The sequence below is a fragment of the Vulpes vulpes genome, chromosome 7, assembly GCF_048418805.1.
Source record: "Vulpes vulpes isolate BD-2025 chromosome 7, VulVul3, whole genome shotgun sequence".
NCBI classification, from domain to species: Eukaryota; Metazoa; Chordata; class Mammalia; order Carnivora; family Canidae; genus Vulpes; species Vulpes vulpes.
In genome coordinates, this window is record NC_132786.1 from 81,758,926 (window position 1) to 81,784,227 (window position 25,302).

A 25,302-nucleotide genomic window follows, 5' to 3' on the forward strand; every position below is an offset into this window, starting at 1 on the left:
GAGCCCCTCCGAGCTGCTCCGGGTCCCGCCATGCGCGCTGCAGCCCTTAGGGAGCTCGGCGCACTCTCCCGGGCGCAGGTGCCTGTTAGTGTCCTTGGGAGCCCAAGGGCATCCCCGCCCTCCTGGGTCCTGCTCTAACTCCCTGCGGGCCCCTTTCCGCGGGGAAGGTTGGTGCAGCTCCTGCTCCTCCGGGACGGGGCTCTCCTGTCCTGGGGACACTGGCCCCGGCCTCAGCCCGGCTCCTCGCGGGGCCCCTCCCCCTTGGAGGCCTTTTGTTTCTTTATTTCTTTTTCCCGTCTTCCTACCTTGATAGAAGCCCGAACTCTTCTCACTGTAGCATTCCAGCTGGTCTCTCTTTAAATCTCAGGCGGAATTCGTAGATTTTCAGGATGATTTGAAGGTTATCTAGGTAATTTGGTGGGGCAGGTGACTTGGGGACCCTGCTCTTCCGCCATCTTGCTCCTCCCACCCCTTTTCCTTCCTTTAGATATGGTTATTTTTGACCACGTTTTCCATTTCATTGCTGCGTTCTCTGTAAGGACATGGGCCTGAGATTTGATGGCACCTATTTCTCTTACAACCATTTTATTCTACTTATGTGCCAGATGGAACTCCTGATTTGCCAGCATGTTTACAACCCTTTTGTCTTTCTCATAAATAATGGAGGAAATATTATAGTAAGAGCAGTACCTTAAAAAAAGTTCTTTCAAAGAAGTTTTTGAGTCAATCAGAAACTCAGTACCCTTGAGCCCCGCTCCTCCCCAAAGTATATTTCCAGTACTAGCAGTGAATACAGGTAAGCATTCAAAATTGAATGAAGAGCAGAGAATGATTCTACCTCTTGTGTTCTTTGAACGTCTTGCCAAATTTTCTGGCCCATTTTTTTTCTCTCTTGTTATAAAGATTTTATTTTATTTATTCATGAGAGACCCAGAGGGAGGCCGAGACATAGGCAGAGAGAGAAGTAGGCTCACTGTGGGGAGCCTGATGCAGGACTTGATCCCAGGACCCCGGGATCATGACCTGAGCCAAAGGCAGACACTCAGCCACTTGAGCCACCCAGGCTTCACTTCTTTGTTCTTTTTAGCACTTCCTTATGTATTTGTGTCTTAGCAGGTACATTTTGATTGTATGTATTTATTCACATAAACTTTGACATGACTTGATTAAATTTTAAATCTTTGTGGTAGCTGGTATGACCTGAGCCAATTTGCCATTGACCCAGGTGTTAATAAAAGGGCTTGTTTAGTTAAAAAGAGCTGGAGAGAATAACTGTATTGAAGGTTATTTTGTCTAGTAAATATGGTTAGGTGAATGATGCTTCATCGCAATGCAATTTTTGAAGAAACGGCCAGATCTCTATCTAGGGACAGAGTTAGTAGCCACTTAGTAATCAGTCTGCATAGTTATATTTCCCTTCCTACTCTTGAAACACTTCACCTTGTGTTACATATATTCATATAATATATTAGTTCACATATGTTCAATCATATAAAAATATACATATATTCATATATATAAGAAAAAGAAAATGCAGGTAGCAGAGGTTGTCTTTGAGAGTTGGAGAGAGTAGAGTTGACAGGTTGGAGGGTGGAGTGTAAGCTTGTACTCCTGAGTAGCAATGAGTTGCCCTGAAACCTTTGTTGTCTCAACCTCTCATCTGTCACTTTCTTATTCTACTTCAGAGTGGGAGCCATTCCATCTATCTGAAATGAGTAAATCTCCCTGTTTTCCCAAATATCCTTTATAATTCAGTCATACTTTCCCCATAGTCATTCAAAATGAGTGAATTTTTATAGCATAATGATTGGATGCTTCTCTGACATATGATTAAACATGCTTTCTCACTTTCTCAAACTCATAATCTGAGTTCATTTAAATAGTGATCTGAATTTTTATTTTTAATTTTTAAAAGATTTTTAAAAAATTATCCATTTGAGAGACAGAATGACAGCATGAGCACGGGGGAGGAGGCAGAGGGAGAGGGAGGAGCAGACTCCTCACTGAGCAGAGAGCCCAATGAGGGCCTCCATTCCAGGACCCCAGGATCTTGACCTGAGCCAAAGGCAGACACTTCACCAACTGATTCACTCTGGTGTCCCAAGTGGTCTGGATTTTATGATCATAGTGAAAAAGAAGAAAATAAAGGATATGTTTTCTTTAAATATTTGTGTATTTAAAAACTAAGAATAAAAACTAAGAATAAGGTAATCCTACGTGTTATAACCAAAGAAGTTTATCTACCATAGACACAGGGCATTTGTTTTATAGTGTTTATTTTTTTATAGTAAGTTTTATATTACTACATATGTAGTTATAGGTACTATATACGTATCACTGAAGATGTGTGTGTATATATATATATATGTGTATGTGTATATAAATAACTGCGTTCCATTTTTAAACAAGGAGCATGTAGAAAATAAATCTTAGAAAAAAGAAGATAATGCTAAATAATTACTCTAAGTGACTAAATATTTTATTTGCAGGTATTTGACATAGAAAGATTTATATATATTTATTCAATTTACCCAATTTACAGATCCATAACTTTTTATTTATTTATTTTTTAATTTTTTAAAAAAATTTATTTATCATAGTCATACAGAGAGAGAGAGAGAGAGAGAGGTAGAGACATAGGCAGAGGGAGAAGCAGGCTCCATGCACAGGGAGCCCGACGTGGGATTCGATCCTGGGTCTCCAGGATCACGCCCTGGGCCAAAGGCAGGCGCCAAACCACTGCGCTACCCAGGGATCACCAGATCTATTACTTTTTAAAATTTATTATAAGATAACCTATTACACCAGCTCAAGTCTTATTTATTTTCTGGGCTAGGATTTGTATATAAGGTGCTGTTGTGGGAGAGAATTTCTCAGCTGGATGACTACTGATGATTTCCCATCTTCTATAGTTGGAAGAGTCATGATATTTGTATCCATTCTTCATTTTAGGCAAAAACTGAGAAAATATTTAATTACTTTTTGGGATATGTTGCCCCTGAAGTCAGAGACTTCATCTTCCAACACTCATTTCAAACTTCAATTAAAAGCACATCAGAAAGCTTTCTGTTAATGGCTGAGGAGATTAACACACAAAGAAGAGACAGTTAGGAAAGCTGACTTTTGTGATTTCTTAGTTCTGGAAACTATCTTATTGGGGGAAGCTGATGGAATCTGCCCTGTCTAGCTGTTTGCTAGGTTAGCCATTGTTTGAAGTAGTTGACTTCATTCATTCCTGCATGTGATATTTATTGAATCCAGACTCCACAAAAGCCATTTAGTACAAGGAAAAGCCATGGAATGTAGTTTCTCCTCAAAGTGGCTAAATTATGTTGTCTCATTGAATAGAAATTAGATTTCTTATTGGAAGCTAGATTTGGTGCCTGCGACTTGACATCACTGAATAGCCTATCGTTTAAGACCTTGTCAGTTTTCCTTAATTTATAGCACTAAACCTGGCAAAAAGATACCTCTTTAGAAAAGGGATGCTAATGTATTTTTTTTTTAAAGATTTTATTTATTTATTCATGAGAGACACACAGAGAGAGGCAGAGACACAGGCAGAGGGAGAAGCAGGCCCCCCGCAGGGAGCCCGACGTGGGACTCGATCCCGGGACCCCAGGATCAGGCCCCGGGCTGCAGGCAGTGCTAAACCGCTGAGCCACCCGGGCTGCCCTGCTAATGTCTTTTTTGATGGTGATAAACTCACATGCTATTGCTTGGGAAGCCCTGCAAGTAGCATAGTTGGATTCAACATATTGTGTATTTGGCTTTCTTTGTCTTTACAGTAAATATTTGCCATCAAATATTATATGGTATATATACATAGGTACAGTGTAGATCCTGGAAATTTATTAATTTTTAGTGTGTTTTAATGTTAATATATATTTACAAATATATTAATATTGTAGTCTGTTTTAATCTATATTAGAAGTACAGTTAGTAGATTTATAAGCTCGGTTAACTTGCCCTTATTGATCAGGAATGTGTATTTGCCTTCTTCGGATGGACATTGTTGATATGCTAGCTTTTACTTCATTCAGAGCTCTACCCTCAAAAAAGTGCTGACAGGTAATAAAAATATTGATGTCCAGCAAGATCTAAGGTCTTATTACTTTACTGGGTCAATCCTATAGTGGACCTGGCATCCAAATCCCTCTTGAGTCCACGATTTATGTTCTACTGATGCCCTAGCTTTTACTCTCTATACTTTAAGTGTGTCTCCCCACCTCTTTCTGCATCTTTCTTTATAGTTCCCTCTGTTTAAGTGGCTTACTTCTCTTCCTTACCTGTCCATGGCCTAACGCATCTCGAAGGTCCAACTCAAGTCCCACTCATAGTATGAGACTTTCCTAGCTTCCAACAAGACACTGGCCTCAAGTAAACTTTAGTTATCTCCTCTGAGTCCTCTTCCTTGACTTTCCTGCCACAATCCAACCTCCCACCCCCCCCACCTCCCCCCCCCCCACCTCCCACCCCCACCCTGGCAACTCCTGTCCTTGCCAGGCTTTCCTAGCCTAGTTCTAGCAAAAATCCTGCCATTTAGAGAAAATCTCCCCACCCTTGCTATCCAGTGGCTCTGGCCTGCATTAACAAGCAAGGACACTGTTAGATCAGTTTATCAGGAAATCCCCCTACTCTTGATGTCACTTCTTAGTAATTTTCCATCCATCAGTGAATGACCCCCTAACCTGCTCCGTGGCTATAAATCCTCCCTTGTTCTTGTATTAAGAGTTGAGCCCTGTCTCTGTCTCCCCTGTTATAATAGTCTTGAATAAAGCCTTACTATTTTAAAAGATGTCAGAATAATTGTTTTCTTTTTCTTTTTATGATTCAGTTACTGTCTTGCTTTCTATGTCCTTTACTTCCTCATATGTATGTAACTTAAATTCATATGTATGCCATGTACTCTTATACATATGTGTATTCTTCAGCACCGATCACAGTGCTATTAAAACATACTCAACTAATAAACACTGAGTGTGTATTGATTGGGAAACATGTTTAGGGATGCTGTGATGACACTCCTTAAGTGTGTTGAGGAGACTTTGATAGATGGCCTTTGAGAATAGAGATTTCTAGTCAGGGCATAGGAAATTTTTTCTTCAAGTTCAGTCAATTGCCACAAGTCTTAGTTCTTCCAAATCTAAGGTCATGTATCTGGGTTCATAGAGTCAGATCTTCTAGTATATCTCTCCTGGAGATGATTTGATTGGCTGCTTTCCATCACTGGGTATGGAGCAGTCCCATACATTAAATTCCAGCCAGGCCAGCTCAAGGAACTTGTGCCCCATAGGTCCTGTCCCCATGTAGCCATCAGACCCATACTTGCTTCCTCTGTCAGATCTCTCTTACTTGGCTAGTGGGGTTGCTTTCACCAATAAACTGAAATGAAAGTCATGACAGTTTATGAAAGAAAGAAGTACTGGGCTATTTTCCTTAAAGGAAAATATCTGCTTATTTGAACTTGAGGTTTCCAGGATTTTTATTTTGGCTCATCCAGTAAAAAAAAAAAAAAAATTATTAAACCACAACAAAAAGTAAATAACCAAGTATAAAAATGGGATACCATTTAAAAAAAAAATCTGCACACAGAAAAAAGTCTAGAAGATACACACACGTTGAAAAATTACTTCTGAATAATGGAATTATTGTTGAAAACAATTGTTTTGTTTGTGTTTGCCAACCATTTTGCCATATGTGTTCCTTTTACAATTAAGATAAGATTTATTGGGCAGCCTGGGTGGCTCAGCGGTTTAGCGCTGCCTTTAGTCCGGGGTGTGATCCTGGAGACCCAGGATCGAGTTCCGCGTCGGGCTCCCTGCATTGGAGCCTGCTTCTCCCTCTGCCTGTGTCTCTGCCCCTCTCTCTGTGTCTCTGTGAATAAATAAATTAAGAATAATCTTTAAAAAATATAAGATTTATTAATACTATTCTAAAATATATTGATGTATTTTAGGATTTGTAAAAAGGTCTTAGAAAACATAGAATAAGATATATCTTTGACAGGAAATAATTTGATCACAAGTTTCTGAAATAATATACTGATGTAAGCAGAGTGCCTTTGTTAATGTAGGAGTAGGGTCAGAATGTGGATCACATACCTTCTGTTGGTTTACACTGTAATTATTGCTACCCCCCCCCCCCCCCCCCCCCCAGAGAATTTAATTTATGAGTGGATTCTGAAGTCTGACCTCCTGAAAAATCTGAAATTGCCTTTTCTGGTTGTGTGATTTGGACTGTGCCTCCATTTCTTTATAAGTGGAGATGAGGATAGTATCCATCACACAAATTTGTTACAGGGATTAAATGAGACATTGTAAATAAAGTTCTTGGCCCAGGGCCGGTCCCACCCTAGGTGCTTTACCAGTAGTGATATTCAATGCAAGTGCTATTTTTGACTTAAAGACACCTATTTTAATTTTAAACCTACTGGCTCTATATAAAACCATTTGATTCCAAATCAGGTTAATGTGTACTCTGGCTCTATTGCTAGGTTTTGGAAGTAATACCAACATAGAACTTATTATTATCAATTATACATAATTTTCATAAAGTCTTTATTTAATCAGCTCTTTAGTAATACATGAATTAATATAAAGCCCGAACCTCAACATGTGTAGGTGGATTGTGTTCAACTTTATGTGTAATTGAGTCATTTTTTTACTTTGACACCTTGCTTGCCTTTACAGCAGTCCATTTTAGTGCCACTTTTTTTTTTTTTTTAGGAGAGTAATAGTCTTTTAGATTTAGTAATTCATGATGCTGGGATCCTTGGGTGGCTCAGCGGTTTAGCGCGTGCCTTCAGCCCAGGGCGTGATCCTGGAGTTCCCGGATCGAGTCCCACATCGGGCTCCCTGCATGGAGCCTGCTTCTCCCTCTGCCTATCTCTCTCTCTCTCTCTCTCTCTCTCCCTGTCTCTCTCTCTCTCATGAATAAATAAAATCTAAAAAAAAAAAAAAAAAAACCCTTATCTCTAAAAAAAAAAAGTAATTCATGATGCCTAAGAATTGTTCTCCAATCCTTTTTTGTCATAAAAGACTTCATTCAAACTAGATAAATTTAGCTTTGCTAAATACTGTTTTAAAATTTCATTTCAAAGATATTTAACAGTGACATATTTTCTATAATTATGACAGTAATCTGTTTTAATGAAGAAAATAAAAAGCACTCATAATCCTCTTGACTTCATATAAGTCTTGGTCCTTTAACCAAGCTACTGTGTATTTATAATAATTATCCTTGTTGGTTTTCCATGGGGTTTTGCCACCAAACCAAAAAAAGAAAATAATCAACTCATATCCTGGTTGTAATATAAACTGGATGGGTGTGTGTGTATGTCTGTGTGTGTCTGTGTGTGTTTGTGTCTTTATTAGAATGGGTAGAAAATAGTGTGAACTCTGAATACCCTTGCCTTAATGGCTCTCCAGGGCTGCTTTAATTGTTTTATCCTGCTGTTCCAAACTTCACTTAATTTCATATGGCTATGTTTGAATGGAAAATGCAAGATCTCTGTGGTTAACACTACTTGGCAATGAGTATTTGGGGATTCCTTAAAGCCTTGTGGTGAATCAGTGATGTGCTTTTTGGTCCATCTCATTTAACTTTTTTGGAGATGCTTTTTTCCTGAGAGTGGAAACCTGACTTCTTTCTTATGATGCTAAACATGTGTTCCTCAACTAGAAAACAGAGAACATTTCTGACTCTGTTACAGATATGGGAACATCATGATTTAAACATATCTTTGAACTGAGACGCTTGAAATGTTATAAGGTTGAGCATCAGACTTTATCCTCTTCTTTAATACCAGCTCGTGTAATGACTCACTCTGATAGTGATGCTCTGGTTAGACTTTTTTAAAAAAAAATGAATGAGTGGATTTGATTTTCATATATAGGTATGGTATGAGATGTATGTAAACATTAGCTAGAAAATAATAAGTAACTCAAGATAGAGAAAAATGATATTATCATCAAAAAGTATATCCATTACTTTTCTGCTTTTTTGAACCATTTTCCATGGGGAAAAAAAGCCTCTGAAGATAAAAATCTATTTGAAGTGGCAACTTGACCTCAAAAAGAGAAAATTTGATTTTTCTAGAAATGTAAAATGCTGCCTTTTCAGAGACCACAGTAATATGCTTCCCCAGACAAGTGTACTTGAAAGTGGGTATAGGGAAAAACAGGGAAAACTCAACTACTTTTTTTTTTTCTTAACCTTCACACCGTCCCTTCATTCTTAGGTTTCAGTACGTGGGAGCACATCTGGGTGCTGTATGTTTAGGGACATAAATTGTATGTTATGGAGAACAATTTGTAGAATAATTAACAGGGAATTTCAAAACTTACTCTGTGTGAAAAATCAATTTCTAAAAACTCAAACTACATTTTACTTAGTTTTTAATGAAATCCTCCCATCTCATCAAATAAAGACACCCCTCTCTAATAATTTCAGGAATATGTGTAAACCACCTACCTTTATATCTGTAGGTGTCCTGGGCATCTTTTCTGTGCCTTGTGCTCCTCTTCTTTTTCTTTTCTTTTCTTTTTTTAATATGTGAACAATTCTTCCATTCCTTGTCTTTGATTCATTTGCCTTCCTTATTTTTTTTTTTTTTAAAGCAATTTACCTTTGTTCATCTTGCATTTTAGTGACTTGATACTGTCTTACTTCTTTTCTGGTTGGTAGTCTCCTCAAAGGCTGTATGCATGTGACTTTTGCTTTATCTAAAATGGTTCCTTGTATCTGGAGGTATTTCAGAAGAATACCAAGGAGTGTACTGTCTATTGCCCTAAAACTCTGGAATATTAATGTGTCAAAGTGGATGGTAAAAGTCTCTCAAAACCAAACCAACACAGACCAGATAACCACAATACAGTGCAGCTCAGTGAACGAAGGAGAAGAAGCATCAGAAACCCAGGAAGGGCTAAGGTTTGAAGTTGACACAGAAAATGTCACTGGGTAGAAAGGTGATAGAGAACAAGTATAATTACTCTCCTCCTGTTTTGCTTACATCACTGCTACTAAGGTGAGTGAGCTTCTGGCGCCAAAATGCAGAACAAATATAAGAGTGAATTAAATTATCTGATGTCTTGGGAAGTTTCAGAGTACAATGGTTCTCTAAGGAGTTCTGATTTAAGACTTAATATGACTGTTTCACTGAATTTTAAAGAAATTAGGGTTGAGATTGTCCCATTACTGTCAATCATCCTTGAGGAACTATGAAAAATTGGAGAAAAATTAGCTGCCTTGAGATGACCACAGGAAGATTCCATATTCACCGAAGATGGATTCTGTGAACCAGATCCAGGGGAAATCATGTGACCTTCTCTCTGCATGCCCTTCTCATTCACTGTCTCCAATGAAATATTTTAGGACAGATTATCACATAAATGATTTCTTAGTAGTTAGAAATCAAAATAGCAATATAGGAGTTCATAAATATTATATTCTCCCTAAATAACCTTAATTCCTTTTTATGATCAGATTGCTAAATTAGCGGACCAGTAGAATCCTGTATATATTGTATATTTGTTTTTCAAATGTGGGTTCCTGTTTATGTTCTGATAGGCAAGAGAATAATAGGCAGTTGAGTGCTGTGCTGTTGCCTTTAGTGAGTTTACAACTGGCTGATTAAGGATCCCTAAGAGTAGAATTTCTTGTACCTCTTTTACACAGTAAGAGGTTGGCTCATTTGTTCACCACTGAGCCCTAATTATGTGCCAGATGCAAATTTTCTAGCATAGTCTGCTGGTAGAGGTGGGTGGTCATTGTAGAGGTCTGGGAAAGAGCCTCTGCAGAAACAAAGGACTAGATTGAAGAGGTTGAAAGTGAAAAGAGGAGGTGCCTGGGTGACTCAGTTAGTTAAGCATCTGCTTTTGGCTTAGGTCATGATCCCAGAGTTCTGGGATCAAGCCCCACGTTGGGGGGGGGGTCCCTGCTCAGTGGGGAGTCTGCTTCTCCCTCTTCCTCTGCCTGCTGTTTCCCCTGCTTGTGCTCTCTCTGTTAAATAAAATAAAATTTAAAAAGTGAAAAGAGGAGGGAGGAGAGAAAGAAAGGCCGGTTTATGAAGCCAAGTCCCCAGAAAAGTGGATGGAATGGGAGTCAAGAATGTGGTGTCAAAGGGCACTGCCTTGGACTTCATCCTGTTAAGTGTTTTCATTCCTAGCTCAGATTAGGACATAGACGATTGGGTAGACAATGCCCATCAAAAACAGGATTGGAATTTAGAGCATACATGAGAGGCATGAGCAGTTGGTTGCTGCTGACAAGTTGGAATTTTATTAGGAATAAATCAAACTCCTGAAATCATATTTAACAAGTGAATTATTAGGCATAGGGCAAGTTAGAAATGGTATGATTGCAGAGCCCCTGAAAACTCAGGAGTTTTAGTTGTTAATAAGATTAGCATGAATTGGGATCCCTGGGTGGCGCAGCGGTTTGGCGCCTGCCTTTGACCCAGGGCGCGATCCTGGAGACCCGGGATCGAATCCCACGTCAGGCTCCCGGTGCATGGAGCCTGCTTCTCCCTCTGCCTGTGTCTCTGCCTCTCTCTCTGTCTCTCTGTGACTATCATAAATAAATAAAAATTAAAAAAAATTAAAAAAAATGTAAAAAAAAAGATTAGCATGAATTTACAGTATTTTGTGACTTTCATAGTTTAAAACATGCTCAGGCCAAAGAATTACAAGTTCAGGTTCTGGAATGGACAGGGCAGGGTAGTCTCCCAGTCCACTCACCACTCATCAGACCACATCTGGTAGTGTGTCCACCTTGGCAACCCAATTTCAAAAGGAGCTAATCGAGACTTCCCAAAAGCTTGCAGCTAAGACTGAGGTCTAGTTAACTATTTCAGATAGCTGAGTATTTTTGAATGTTTATTGTAGAAAAGGAGACTTGGATGTATTCCAGACCAGACAAAGGAAGAAAGGCAATGAGAAGTTGATGTAGAAACCTGAAGAGTTAACAGAGTGGTTCTCAACACCCCAGGGTGTTTTAAAAAATACATATGCTAAGACCCCACCCTACCACCAATTAAATCAGGGGTGGGGCCAGGCCTAGAGTGGTTTTCCAGCTGCCCGGTTGATTCTAGTATGTAGCTAGCACCTTAATCTTCCACACAGCTGCAGAGGCTGGCCCTAGCCCCCTCCATGCTTTGCCTAATGCTCAGAGGCAGCCCTGTGCAAGGGTAAGCCAAGACAGCAGCCCCTATTCTATTGCTTCCAAGAGACTGTTAGGATGGAATCTCCTCTGCTTACATTACTGTTTACCACAGGCACTACCCAAGGGATAAACTCTTGGATCATTTGCTATCTCTCTGATCTCACCACCCCATTTCTCACTACATCTTTTACACTGTTCTTCAGGATTTTCCCGTGTCTTTTAGATCTAGAACATCGTGTTCTCATCAACAAACATATTCTCCACCTCTTTCTGAATTTTTTCTTAACTCCTGCTTTAGCATAAAACTGGCTCTCCCTTGAGGTTATTACTTCTCTTGAAGTCTTCCAGATGACTCACAGATTTTTATGTCTAGCCTACATTTTTGTACTGAAATCCAGATCCACAAATACCAATGCTTACTATATGTCTCCACTGGAAACACTCCTAAGATCTTCTGAAACAGGACTCTTTGGTGCTCTGTCTAAATCTCTTCTTCCTTAGTTTTCCTCAATTCAGTAAGTGGTACGTGCAATCCACCTAATACTACAGCCAAAACATTTGGAATCATCTTTTACACATTCTCTATGCCCAATCTAATTTATCCTGACAGGTTGTTGATTCTGTCTTCAGAATGTCATTTTCCTTTTTTCCATTGCTCTTACCAATACACTGGGTTTTTTTTGTTTGTTTTGTTTTTTGTTTGTTTTTGTTTTTGTTTTTTTCGGCCTCCATCTTTCCCTGGAACCACTGCAGTGGCTTCCCGTCTTCCCTCCCTGCTCCCACCACTGCTCCTTCAGGCCATTCTCTGTACCATGGTGAGTGAGCTACAGACACATAATTTAATCATAGAATTACCTTTCTTTAGATCCCCCAGTGCTTTCCTTTCCTTTCCTTTCTTCAAATATTTTCTGTGGTTCTTGAGGACCTCCATGATCTGGCTCTTCCATTCCTCTTTCCAGGTGCCTCCCTAACTCTCCACTCCTGCGCCCCCAACAACGATGACAAGCTCCAGTCACCATTTCCTTCTTACATTTTTAACACATCGTGTTCTATGCCTCTGAAATTTTGAATGGCTATTCCATTTGCCTGGTTGTTCTGACTCTTTTAATCTATGGGTTCTGCCCCTTTCTTTCCTTGAAATTTGTTTATTGAAGTGACAGGTTCATTTTTTCCTATAGAATTTTCTATATTCTAGATTTTTTTGATTTTATCCCAATGGTATCATTTAACTTGTTACCTTATCTCCTTAAATAAGTAGTTAGATTGAGACTTGGTTGGATTTGGGTTGTATGTGTTCCATAGGAGGGGATGAGTGCTTCCATCAGGAGATGCATAGTATCTGGAAGCCTTTTTTGTGTGTGTGATTTTAGTAACTATTACTAATCCATTTAGTGATTATGGTTAAGAATGGTATTATTCAAATTCTATCATTCCTTCTTCATTTGTCATATGCAGTACATATATAAGGAAAGACTTCCACATATCATCTATCTTGTTAGAGTGAAGGACAGTGTATATGAAAGTTACGAAGAGGGAAAGTAGGTGCTTGATATATTCTCCTCAATAGTTTTAAAACTAATGATATAGTTTTGTAGTACTCTGCAAATATGACGCTTTAGTTCTTGTGGTTTTCTTTTTTTTGTCACATTTTAAACTTACTGAATTCAACATATCTGATAGTTTTCTTTTTTCTTAAAAGATTTATTTATTTATTTATTTATTTATTTATTTATTTATCTATTTATTTATTTATGATAGACAGAGAGACAGAGAGAGGCAGAGACACAGGCAGAGGGAGAAGCAGGCTCCAAGCCGGGAGCCCGACGCGGGACTCAATCCTGGGACTCCAGGGGACTCCAGGATCGCGCCCTGGGCTAAAGGCAGGCACTAAACCGCTGAGCCACCCAGGGATCCCCTTATCTGAGAGTTTTCAATTACAGATATTAGTTTAGTGATGCTTTAATTGTTCCATCTTGGATGAGTGAGAGCCTCTTGCTTCTCCTTGGCACTTTTATGTCTGTCTCCTTGGGGAGACCTAAGCACAGGGATCATGTCTGTGTTGTCCCTTTATCTCAAGCACATAATCATTCATTGTCTCTCAATTTGTTGATTTAGGGGCAGGATATTAAAACTTAATTAAGTGATGGACTGTCTTTCGGAAGAGCATTTAGTTTAGTCTTTGTGGGTTCAGAACTTGAATCAGAGAGTGGAAGTTACAGGAAGCAAATCTTGGCTCAACATAAGAACCAAAAAATGTGGAGTAATTTAGGGAAATTGAGTTCCATCAAGTCTTTTGAGGGGCTGCTTTGTTCCAGAGAGTGAGAGGACAAGGAGAAACAATCAAATCAGCGAAGATTTTTTTGCTTGGGAGCCTGAGTGATCATTGAGATCACTTTTGCTCCCAAGGTAGTGACTTTCAGATCTTTTGTTGACAGATTTTATTTTTGGAAAGGTATGGAGTTGGCTGGTTTAAAATTGTTGAAATGTAATTATTCTGTGTTCTCCCATGAACAGTATATGTCACTCTAAATTTGGTTCAAAGTATCAAGAGTTTGTACATTTGGCAAAACATTGGTAGTGATGAATTATGCAATTACTTGTTTCTGAAAGGTTATAATTGTCCATCAAACAGATTTCTCATTGCATTAAATACTCAGACTTTTTGCACTGCTAGTCACATTCTAATGAATAGCTGTTACACTATTCTCTTTTTAATCTTTGAATTTTATTAGTCTTCTGTCTGTATTGGTAAAATTTAGCATGAAGTGCGATTACTGGCAACTTGAGCTTGAAATTCTAATTTATTTTTTCAGAGAGTAATATAGTAAATAGCACTTTTAGGATATTGCAGAATTGCAAAGATTTAATAGTATTGAGATAATTTCTCATTTACACCTGAATAAAAATTGAATTTAGATGGAGATAGTAAGACCAAGTATTTAGTTAAATTTAAAATTTTTGAAATATGTATGTAATACAGTAAGCACTTTAGTCAGTGTCTTAAGGGGGAATTAACAAAAGAAGTACTATTAATAGTACCTTTAAAAGTTTTTAATGACTTTGCTGAAAATTTATAAATTTTTATTTATAAATTTATTTTTTATTATTTTTATTTTTTATTATTTATAAAATTAAATTTATATATAAATATTTATTATTGGACAATAATATATTGTCCTTGATATACTCTAGCTTGCCATTGTTGCTTCCTCAGTAGTATCCACATTTACTTCTATTGCTTCTAGACAAATACAGGAAGGAAGCAGGCATTGTATCTGTCTGCACTTGGTATTATTTCCTAGCAGTTTCTCTTGAGACAAAGTCATAATGGAAGAGAGGCAGAATATATTAAATTTTCCAGAGTATATTAAATTTCTTTTAGGTGTATTGCCTTAATTTCCTTTGTATCCTCTAGACATAATTTCCTCTAGGTGTTAGCACATGGACACTATTTTCAAATATGACCTAGATAATATTTGTAATTTTGTTTTATTGTACTAAATTATCCTATGAATTTGAGGTAACTAATAGAATAGAAAATTTTGAGGCTTTTCTTTGAGAATTTTTGCTCATAAGAAAATTCTTTCTGTGCATCATCTTTTAAACCGGGAAATTTTAACCGAAGTGGGGCATTTTCCTTTATAGGTTTTAATGTTAAATGAACAAATGCATGAAAAAAATGAAAAGGCTGTGCTCCTTATCTAGAACTCCTAAATCTTGCTTTACTCCCGCAAGATAATTTTATTATTTACAAATTTAGGGCATACAGAACTGTGGCCAGAGTTTCTCAAGTTTGTAGAGATTTGGATTTGTTGTTAGAACCAGTTTGAAAGCTGGATCCACTTCAACATGGCTCTGCTAGGACACCCAGTATCCCCATGTCTCTGTGTGTGGATAGCTCTGTGCATGGGCATTCCCCTGGCTCTTCCTCATCCTGCCTTTGACAGCTCTTTCTGTGTGACTGGCAGATGAAAGCAGTGACTCACTCATCCCTGGGCCTGAAGTGAGCTTGGCCAAGTGAGCTGTTGGGAGAATTAGAGAATAATGAAGAATCTCTGAAATTAAAACAGCTCCTTAAATAGCTTAGGACAAGAAGATAAAATCTGGCAATCTCTCCAATAGAATGTTCTGTAGCATTATTAACACAATTAAAAGTATTTTTTTTTACTGTGTTAATCACCTGAATTAATATCTCCATTGCCAATCGAGCCTTGATTGCCTTCTATTCATTAGCTTTTGATTTAATTAATGAGACTTATTAAAGAGGAATCTTCAATGTTTTCCTGTAAACAGCTCTAATTTATTGATTCAATTGGAATTTTGTAATTATTCTAAAGAACTTAAATCAAAATGTTTGAAGTATATGTTTTGGATCTTTAATAAAATAGTTTAAACTATACAAGGTAGTTATTAGCTACAAACATCTCTTTGTTATTCTATGTTATTTTCATAGAATAACAGGTATCTTTAGTTATCTTAAAAGAAATGACATTTTGTTAAGAGTTAGCAAATTGGAATTTCAGGTATTTCCGTCTGTGCTAAAGTTTGTAAAAACATATGCACCAAAGCTTGAACATTAGAAAGTTGGTAATGTTGGGACGCCGGGGTGGCTCAGTGGTTGAGCATCTGCCTTAGGCTCAGGGCATGATCCCAGGTTTCTGAGATCAAGTCCCACGGTGGGAAGCCTGCTTCTCCCTCTGCTTGTGTCTCTTCCTCTCTCTGTGTGTCTTTCATAAATAAACAAACAAAAAAAACCATAAGAAAGTTGGTAATGTTATTTTTGTCCAAAGGTAGTTTTTCCAAAAGTGGAGCAAGTGACTTAATATTTTTACTAGGGCTTTAAAACTGAGGGGTTCAGTAGCTGGTGAGAATCTAGACATGTAGAGAAAAACTAATTAAGAAAAGAGAGTCTTGTTGACTCTAAGGATAAAGAGCAATTTGACAATCAATATGATTCCTAATGGGAGACCACTAAAGCAGGTGAAGAAGAGGGAGATACTGATGAGTGGTCTAGACGCAGATAATTAAAGGATAGTGAGATTTTGAAGCATGGCTGTTGGATACAAAAGGGTTAATTAACAAAGCATTCTATAGATTCAAAAACTTGGAGGAAATGAAAACTTGCCACATCCGCATGCATCAAAATCAAAGAGGCTACACATTTAATTTGAAAAAAAGATAATAAATATTTAAACCAAACATGAAAACTTTATTAAAATTTGAGATTTTAACACTTTTGAAAGCAGCAATTATTATACTTCATTCTTTTTTTTTAATTATACTTCATTCTTGAGTTATCTTTCAGGTATAAGAAAGGAATTATCAGTATATTAACATTATCAGTATTCACTCAATGAAAGCTTTAGAAAGCCAACTCTGTACACCAAGCACTTTTAAATACTGGGCACATAACAAAACAGAAGGAGTTCCTTCACTCCTGGAGCTCATCGTCTAGTAAAAATATTTTATTTATTTATTCATGAGAGACAGAGAGAGAGAGAGAGAGAGAGAGAGAGAAAGAGAGACAGAGAGAGACACACGTAGAGGGAGAAGCAGGCTCCCTGCAAGGAGACTGATGTGGGACTCGAATACGGATCCCAGGATCACGCCCTGAGCAGAGGCAGACGCTCAGCTGCTGAGCCATTCAGGCATCCCCATCTAGTATAAATTTTAAGGAGATTTTTAGTGTTATGTGATATAATACATAAAACTAAATGTTTTTAGCTGTTGTTATTTTCATAACTATAAGAAATTAATGCTTGGAGTTTCAATTTGTGGAGAATTAGGCTTCAGAGTCAGAATTCCATTAATCTGGACCTGATACATATATGCAGTTATCATAGTAAATATGTTAAAAAACTTTCTCACCACAAACATGATGCACACGAAGTGTGAAATTACTTAGAGGTGTTCTACCTCTAGTTGCATTTAAAGAGTAAAGTATGGGTTTAGTTGAAGGTTTCTCTCCTTTCAGTGTCTCATAGGGGAATGAATCACACTTCATGGTCTGAGAGTGTTCTAAGTATCTGACCTTCGAAAACATGAATTCCCTGTATTCTAGAATTCAGCTCATGGTGCATATAATTTAACAATCTCAAGGGAGGTAGAAAAGCTTCGTGGGAAGAAGGTTGTGTGCATGTGTTTTTTTATGGGTGAGGGGAAAATATCTGTAGATGAGGGGAAAGTTCCAAGCAGTTCCTGGAACCAGTTACTACCTCCCTTGGGGAGCCAGTGATGAGCTCAACTGGGCTGAGAAAAATCTATGCAGATGTCAGCAGTGACTGCATTGCAGCCTCAAGCCCCGCCAGAGACACCCCCCCCCTCATCATAAGGGACAAAGTGAGAGCACGAGGTCCAGTGTCCAGTTGGACTCCATATCAATTTTTTTGCCTGCACCTAGGTCCTTGGGGCACAGGCAGGATTGGAAAAATCAAGGTAATGTACTGAGGAAAGAAGAGCTGCAGAGCAGAAAAGCAGTTGGCCTGTCATCCCAGCTGAAAGACAAGGAAAAACTAAACAACTCCTAACCCTGAGAAGATGGCACATTGTGGAGCTTTGTACTCAGATATCCTTAGCCCAGCATAACCAACAATGTATTTCAACAGTCATTGCAATAAGGAATGCCACTAGGATGGTTGGGCTGTGCTAAATTCCTTGGACTTTCAAGTTTTGTGTCTGTAGCAGTTTTTAGAGCAAAACCTTACCAATTGGATGGGGTTCATTCTCATTCTTTGTTTCAGACTGGTGCCACATGAGTTCTTGTCTGCTGGTTCCATTAGCTCTGAAGATGTGGTGGTTGCAATTTCAGTTCCAATGGGACACCATTTTTTAAATTTTTTTTTAAATTTATTTATGATAGTCACAGAGAGAGAGAGAGAGAGAGAGAGAGAGAGAGAGAGGGAGAGACATAGGCAGAGGGAGAAGCAGGCTCCATGCACCGGGAGCCCGATGTGGGACTCGATCCTGGGTCTCCAGGATCACGCCCTGGGCCAAAGGCAGGCGCCAAACCGCTGCGCCACCCAGGGATCCCGGGACACCATTTTTATCTATCAGATTGGTGAAGTCAATGGTTGATAACATAGTATAGGTGAAGAGGGTAACAGGAGCTCTTACATTTGCTATATAGGATGCGTAAGTTGGTACAACCTCCATGTAGGATAATTTCCCACTATTCATCAGAATTAGAATTTGAATATGCACATACATTCTGATCTTGCAAATTCTACCTTTAGGAATTTATCTTACAGATTTTTTTTTACATGAATGAAGTTACATCTTCAACAATATTTATTGCCATCATTGTTATAGCGGTAAAATATTGGGAACGTGCTAAATGACCATCAAGAGAAGCCTGAGATTAAGTTAAGTATACTACATTTGTACAAAGGAGTACCCTGTGGTCTTTCAAAAGCAGTAGAAAATTGTCTCTATGAATTTATGACGAAGTCACAAATTTATTAAGGTAAAAACAATGTACAGTGTACTCTGTCAAGCATACTACCATATGTGTGTGTGTGAGTGTATATGCATAATAGTAACTGGTGACCTCAAAGGATGGGAGCTGGGTGGTTAAAGGAACATGTAGCAGGAACACTTACTTTTTCTTTTCTTTTTTTTTTTTTTTAAGATTTTATTTACTTATTCATGAGAAACACAGGGAGAGGCAGAGACACAGACAGAGGGAGAAGCAGGCTCCATGCAGGGAGCCCGATGTAGGACTCGATCCCGGGACTCCAGGATCACGTCCTGGGTCGAAGGCTGGCACTAAACTGCTGAGCCACTTGGGGATCCTTACTTTTTCATCAAATGCCTTCTTGTACCTTTTGCATTTTTAACATGTGCTTGTTTTACGTATTCTTTTTAACAAAGTATGCTGCTAGGCCTAGTAAAGGTAGAGGAGAGCATTCACCTAGAAGACCAATGTAGATTGTCATGTTTTTGTTCACAGAATTGACTAGATAAAAAAGTTATCTGCCAAGTGCAATATGACTTTTAATTAGAGCCGATACACATTTAGAATGCATCTGGAAGAACCATCTGCTTTGGATAGATCTTGTGTAATCTTGTAATAGTAAAATATTCATAACTTTTATTTTGATGATATACTGTTTGTATCATAAGACACAATCAGACCAAATATAATCTTAGGAGGCTCTAGTTAAAAATAATGAGAAAGGGAGGACCAGATGATATTGAGAGAAAGAAGAGGAAAAAGAGGAGGGAGGAGAGAAGTCTGAGTGTCGAGTTTCTGACCCTGGAGATTGAGTGACTGCAGCTTAAGACTGAAGATAAAGATATTTCAGCCAAGGAGATGAAGAAGCTATTGGAAAACCTAAGGGAGGGAGTTATTTTGACTTCTTGATTTCTAATTAATCTGAGAATAATTGATCAAACGTGGAGATTTTGTTAAGTACTAGTTTTATTCTGGAAGGAACATAGAGTAAATCACGGAAAACTTCGGTTAAATCGTGGATGAGGCAAGTGTGAATATTTTAAATGAGAATATTTAAAATGTGAATATTTATGATGATGATATGAAATTCCCAGCCTTACTTAAATTAATCTTGTTGTGGTGGCATAATTGAGTCACTGACATTTTCAGTGGAAAAATGCATAAAATATAAATTGTAAGGAAATTAGAGGCATAACGGGAACATATTTTCATGGATTCGCTTCTCATTTTTTCTTTCGTTTCTGCCAGAGTAAATGGGAAGTTGGTAGCTCTGAAGGTGATCAGGCTGCAAGAAGAAGAAGGTACACCTTTCACAGCTATCAGGGAAGGTATGCATTTTCTCCTTTGTTGCTTTTGTGTTTGTATGATGCCTTGTAACTGTTTAAATATTACTCACCTCTGGATATGCAGAGTTTGTAAATTATATGGTTATATCTCATTAGAAAGTGTAAACTGAAATTCAAAAATCAGTATCTCTTGCAATCATATCACGTCATGTTAAATAAAATAAGAATCCTGTATACTCCAGGGCAGGGGCATAAAGCCTGCTGTGTATTGATGGTGAGACTACAGCTGACTGAGGAATTTTATATGCCTGGTTTTGTTTGTAGGGTTTCTAAGGTACACATTAATCTAGCATTACTTTATATTCATGACTTTTAAGAAAAGTCCTTACAATAGTGGGCTCATGCTACCTTATTAGTCATTTGTATTTCTTCTTTTTTTGATTTCTTTGGTGTTGCCCTTTACTATTTTTCCTATTGGTCTTTCTTATTGATTTATAGATACTCTTTATATATTAGCATCATTTATGTTGTGATATTTTCTTTCATTCTGTCATTTTTTAAAAAATTCCTTTTACAACATAGTTTGTTACATATGTTTTTAATTTTTGTAAAATAAAATTGCTTTATATTTTGCTTTATTTCTGCATAGTTTTTCTACTTCAAGAGATAAAATATTTCTGTTAGTGGGAACTTTTCAGTTCAGTTTCAGAACTTCTAGTATTAATAGCTTTCCCTCTACGACATTTAAAAAAAATAATGCCAATATAATTAACATAGCATTATAATAGTTTCAGGTGTACACTGTGGTAGTTCAGCAATTCTCTATATTACTCAGGGCTCATCATGATAAGTGTACTCTTAATCTCCTTCACTTGCCTCATTCATCCCCTCACCTACCTCTTCTCTGGTAAGGATCAGTTTGTTCTCTATAAGTTCTGTTTTTTGGGTTGTTTTAGTTTTTTTTGTACGTTTTTTTTTCTCCTTAAATTCCACATATGAGTGAGATCATAAAGTATTTGTCTTTCTCTGACTTATTTCACTTAGCATTATACTCCCTCTACTATATTTTTAAAAGTACAAATTATCTTGACACAAGACTTGAATATATTTTTTGCACTGAAGAAACTATAGCTGGCCCACAATGAGATAACTTGAGTGAGTTAGTGCAATAATATTATTAAGGTATTGATGCATTAAATGCAGCCTGTCATGAATTGGAATTGTTTCTCACAACTATCACAGTGGTTTGCATTTGTTTTTGAGAGGTCTCCTTTCTATCTTCACTTTTTTTCACATCTCATTCTCCTTTTTGGTTTGGTTTCCATCATTCTTACTTAGCTGAAAATGTTCCCCCAAAGGCATCTTTTTGAAATATTTGTTATATAAAGAGGCTGCTAGGTCTGATGGGATTGGAAACCCTTGGAGCTCTGGAGGGAGGCAAGGTGAAGTGCTATTGGATTTACTTATAGTAGACCCTGGGTTTTAGGGAGTAGGAAAGGGGGCAGAGAGATGCTGGGCCAAGAGAGAAGCAGGAGGAAGATGTATCTGGGCAGCAGGAGTGTTCTCTAATATGTGGGATTTACACTGCAGTTTACTAACCTGCCCTTGCTGTTTGTGCCAGCTTGGGTTCAAGGTACAGAGAAAGTTGTTTTTTAAAGATTTTATTTATTTATTCATGAGAGACACAGAGGGACAGAGACATAGACAGAGGGAGAAGCAGGCTGAACCAGGTGCTCCAGTCAGAGAAAGTTTATAAAGGTATTAGAAGATCCAGTTGTGACAGTTGGACTCACCAGAGGAAAGTTCAAGGGGAGAAACAAGTAGGGCCAAATTGAAGTCGTTAGGTGATCTGTTCATACTGGCTAGGTATGAGGCAAGGCCCTTGGGCATGAAGTAAGCTTAGCCTTGAGATAAACTGGCCCTGGGATGCAGTTGTGTCATAGAGTACAGGGCTCTGGGGCTGGGACCTGTTCTGTGCATTAGGGAGCCTCTGAAGACTTCTGAGCTGAGTGTTTTAGGAAGATAAATCTGAGATTAGGATATGATATAGATTAGATGAGGAGGAACCTGGGAGCTGATAAATCAGTCATTCAGAGTTGTGCAGATTTTAAATTACGAGGACTTGGATTTATTAGAAAGTAGTGACAAAAAATGGTTTATAGAGAAAGAACTGTCAGAGCAAGGTGAATTACTGGTTATTGAGAAGGAAACAGAAATGGTTTTGAGTTTGAATGAGTAAAAACATGGTGCCAGAGAGAGAAGTAATTTGTACTACTTTTAATACTTTACAGTTCAAAAGATCGGTTACTGTAATCTTCACATGGCCCCTTCGAAGGGTTTTTGTTTTTATTCATGAGGGACACAGAGAAAGAGAGAGGCAGAGACATAGGTAGAGGGAGAAGCAGGCTCCATGCCAGAAGCCCAATGTGGGACTCGATCCTAGGACTCCAGGATCATGCCCTGAGCCAAAGGCAGACGCTCAACCGCTGAGCCACCCAGGTGTCCCGGGTTTTTGTATTTGTGGAATGTGTGTTAGGACTATGAAATTGAGGCTTAGAGAGGTTAGATGACTTGTCCAAGGTGTTGGATATTGTACCTAGACTTTCTTAGGTTCCAAAATAGTGTCATAGTAACTCTGTGGAGTAGTGGATTTGGGTTTTAGACTTTGCGAGTTCATGAGATGTCTATGCAAAAAATGTCTTCTTGGTGATGTGGGAGATTAGCTCACAAGAGTTCAGCATCAACAGTATATATTTAGCATGGTCCTTAACAAGTTGGATAATTCTGGGATTTTTGTGGGAGAGGACTTTGAGCAAAAACAGGGAGGTAAGTTGAAAGGGAGTGTAGTGAGGTGGAAAGTCCCATGGATATTAGAGTCTGGAAATTTGGATTTGATTCTGGCTCTGTTTTCCATCACTTGCCATACGATGTGAGGCAAGTCACCTATATTAGCTTGCTAGGGCCCCTGTAACAAAGCACCACAGACTGAGTGGCTCAAATAACAGAAGTTTATTGTCTCATACTTCTGGAGACTAGCAGTCTGAGGTCAAGGTATCAGGGTGCTGCTTCAGAGGGCCAGGAGGGAATGATCTGTTTCAAGCCTTTCTCCTTGGCTTATAGATGGCCATCTTCTCCCTGTGGGTTCACATCATCTTCCCTCTATACCTGGGTCCCATTGCTTTTTCTTGTAAGGACACCGATCACATTGGATTAGGGCCCACTCTAATGATCTCACTTTAACTTAATTACCTCTGAAAACCACCTATCTTCAAGGATAGTCACAGGCTGAAGTGTTGGGGTTGGGACTTCAGCATACAAATTTTGAGGGACACAATTCAGTCTGTAACCACACTTCACAGCTTTAGGCCTCTGGGACCCTGGTCACAGAATGCAGGAGTTGGTTTGTGCCATCTCTTGGGAACAACCTGCCTCTGTGTTACGGTTTTGTTTTTTGTTTTTGTTTTTTTAAAGATTTTATTTATTTATTCATGAGAGACACAGAGAGGCAGAGACATAGGCAGAGGGAGAAACAGGCTCCATTCAGGGACCCTGATGCGGGACTCGATCCTGGGACTCCAGGATCACATCCTGAGCCAAAGGCAGGTGCTAAACTGCTGAGCCACCCAGGGATCCCCCTGTGTTACGGTTTTGATTTCCCACAGGGTTTTCAAACTTGGGGTTGAATACTCTGGAGATGAGAGAATGCTGCAAGAGTTGTTGAGGCCTGGAGGAACAGATCACAAAAGAACATTGTATTTTCTGTTGAATAAAGTATTTTGAGGCCTCCTAATAAAATCTGATGTCTCCGTGATTTTTTAAAAATATTTATTTATTCATGAGAGACAGAGAGAGAGAGAGAGAGAGAGAGACAGGAATTAAACTTTGGGTCAGTTCTAGTTATTTGCTCCTCTCTTGCCTTCTCATTCGTGCCTCTCATTGTCTTGTTTTTCTCATTTTTCTCCTATGTATGTGTGGAAGCGAAAGCTAGCACTATTGCTCCTTTTTGCTATTACTAATAATTCATGCAAAATAACTCCTCTGTGTATCTGGTGATAGAGTTTGAAATATTTGGGACAGGGTGGGTGAAATTTGGGATATGTTCATTTTTGCACTTTTACGTATTTACATCTTCACATTGATGAAAGTGTAGCACAGCTTGCTCAATTGAGATGAAGCACTTTAATTTGAGTTTGCCTGTTTTCTGCTGTTTTGGTCAATTTCCTTGTTCACAAAATGTCAACAGCAGGAAGGTTTCAAAGTAAGAAAGCAGTATGCACAGAAAAGTAGTTTTCAAGTGGCAGCTTGCCACTTATAAGCTTACCTGGGAATTTAGATTTTAACACATAATTTTCGCCTAAAGTAGAAATACTCGCCAGCAACTCTAATCTTACCTGGATTTATGTCCAAAGATGGACTTTGAATTTTATCTCAGAGCTAGAGTTCTTACTGGCTTAATTTGGGTTCAGGTGCTTTGAGACTCATTCTATTTTTGATGGCAGCTTAGAAAAATTAAGCAGCACTGCTATGGGCCAGCTTTTCTATTTTTTATTCTCATATGCTGTCGTCATGGTTTTTGATGGTATGTATAGAGTCAGCAGATACTGGGATGGTTTGAAAACAAGTAGATGAAGTGTCTTAGGTTATGCCATCTTTTTTCTTTTTTTTTAAGATTTTACTTATTTATTTGTTAGAGAGTGAACACAAGTTGGAGGGAGGAGCAGAGGGAGAAGGACAAGGAGACCTCACACTGAATGCTGAGCCTGACATGGGGCTCGATTTTGGGACTTTGAGATTGTGACCTGAGCTGAAATCAAAAGTAGGACACCCAAACAACTGAGCCACCCATGTGCGCCACGCTATCCCATCTTTATAAACAACTTCAAAATGTCTGTGTTCTTGCTCTGTGATACTATTTGTAGATGTTCAGCAGTTTTTGTTTTGTTCTGTTTTGTTTTGTTTTTGGCTAAGATTTGTTCAGAAAAAGAATAGAAGGGAACCAATTATTATCTTATGTGAGTTTTTGAATACCTAATAGTTTTCTTAGGCAAGAGTTTTGTTAAAGAGAAATCTAGATACTCTAATAGAGAACAATTTAAAATTACAATACTAATAGTACCAAAGGACAATATTTAATATGTACTTATGTATTGTGCATATACAAAAAGGGTGTCTTTTTGTTGTTGTTGTTGTTGTTTGTAATCTTTATACCTGATGTGGGGCTTGAACTCACAATCCCAAGATCAGGAGTGGCATGCTCTTCCAACTTAGCCAGCCAAGAGCCCCTCATTACTTCTGTTTTAAAATGAGCAGCTTAGTCGGTTCAGCGTCTGCCTCTGGCAAGTCATGATCCTGGGATGGAGCCCCTCGTCAGGCTCTCTGCTCAGTGGGCTCTCTTCTCCT

At 38.4% G+C, this 25,302-nt stretch overlaps 1 protein-coding gene across 11 annotated transcripts in view; it reads left to right on the forward strand.

Annotated features, from left to right (window-relative positions):
- The window catches only part of CDK14 (cyclin dependent kinase 14), a 723,056-nt gene that overhangs the window by 327,901 nt on the left and 369,853 nt on the right, over window positions 1–25,302 (forward strand). For all 11 annotated transcript variants that reach the window (XR_012002660.1, XM_072764239.1, XM_072764240.1 and 8 more), the window contains one exon: window positions 19,865–19,944. Coding sequence is in view for 10 of the 11 variants with exons in the window: in XM_072764239.1 (XP_072620340.1) it covers window positions 19,865–19,944 (80 nt within the window). In the remaining variant the exon portion in view is untranslated. The remainder of the gene's footprint in view (window positions 1–19,864; window positions 19,945–25,302) is intronic.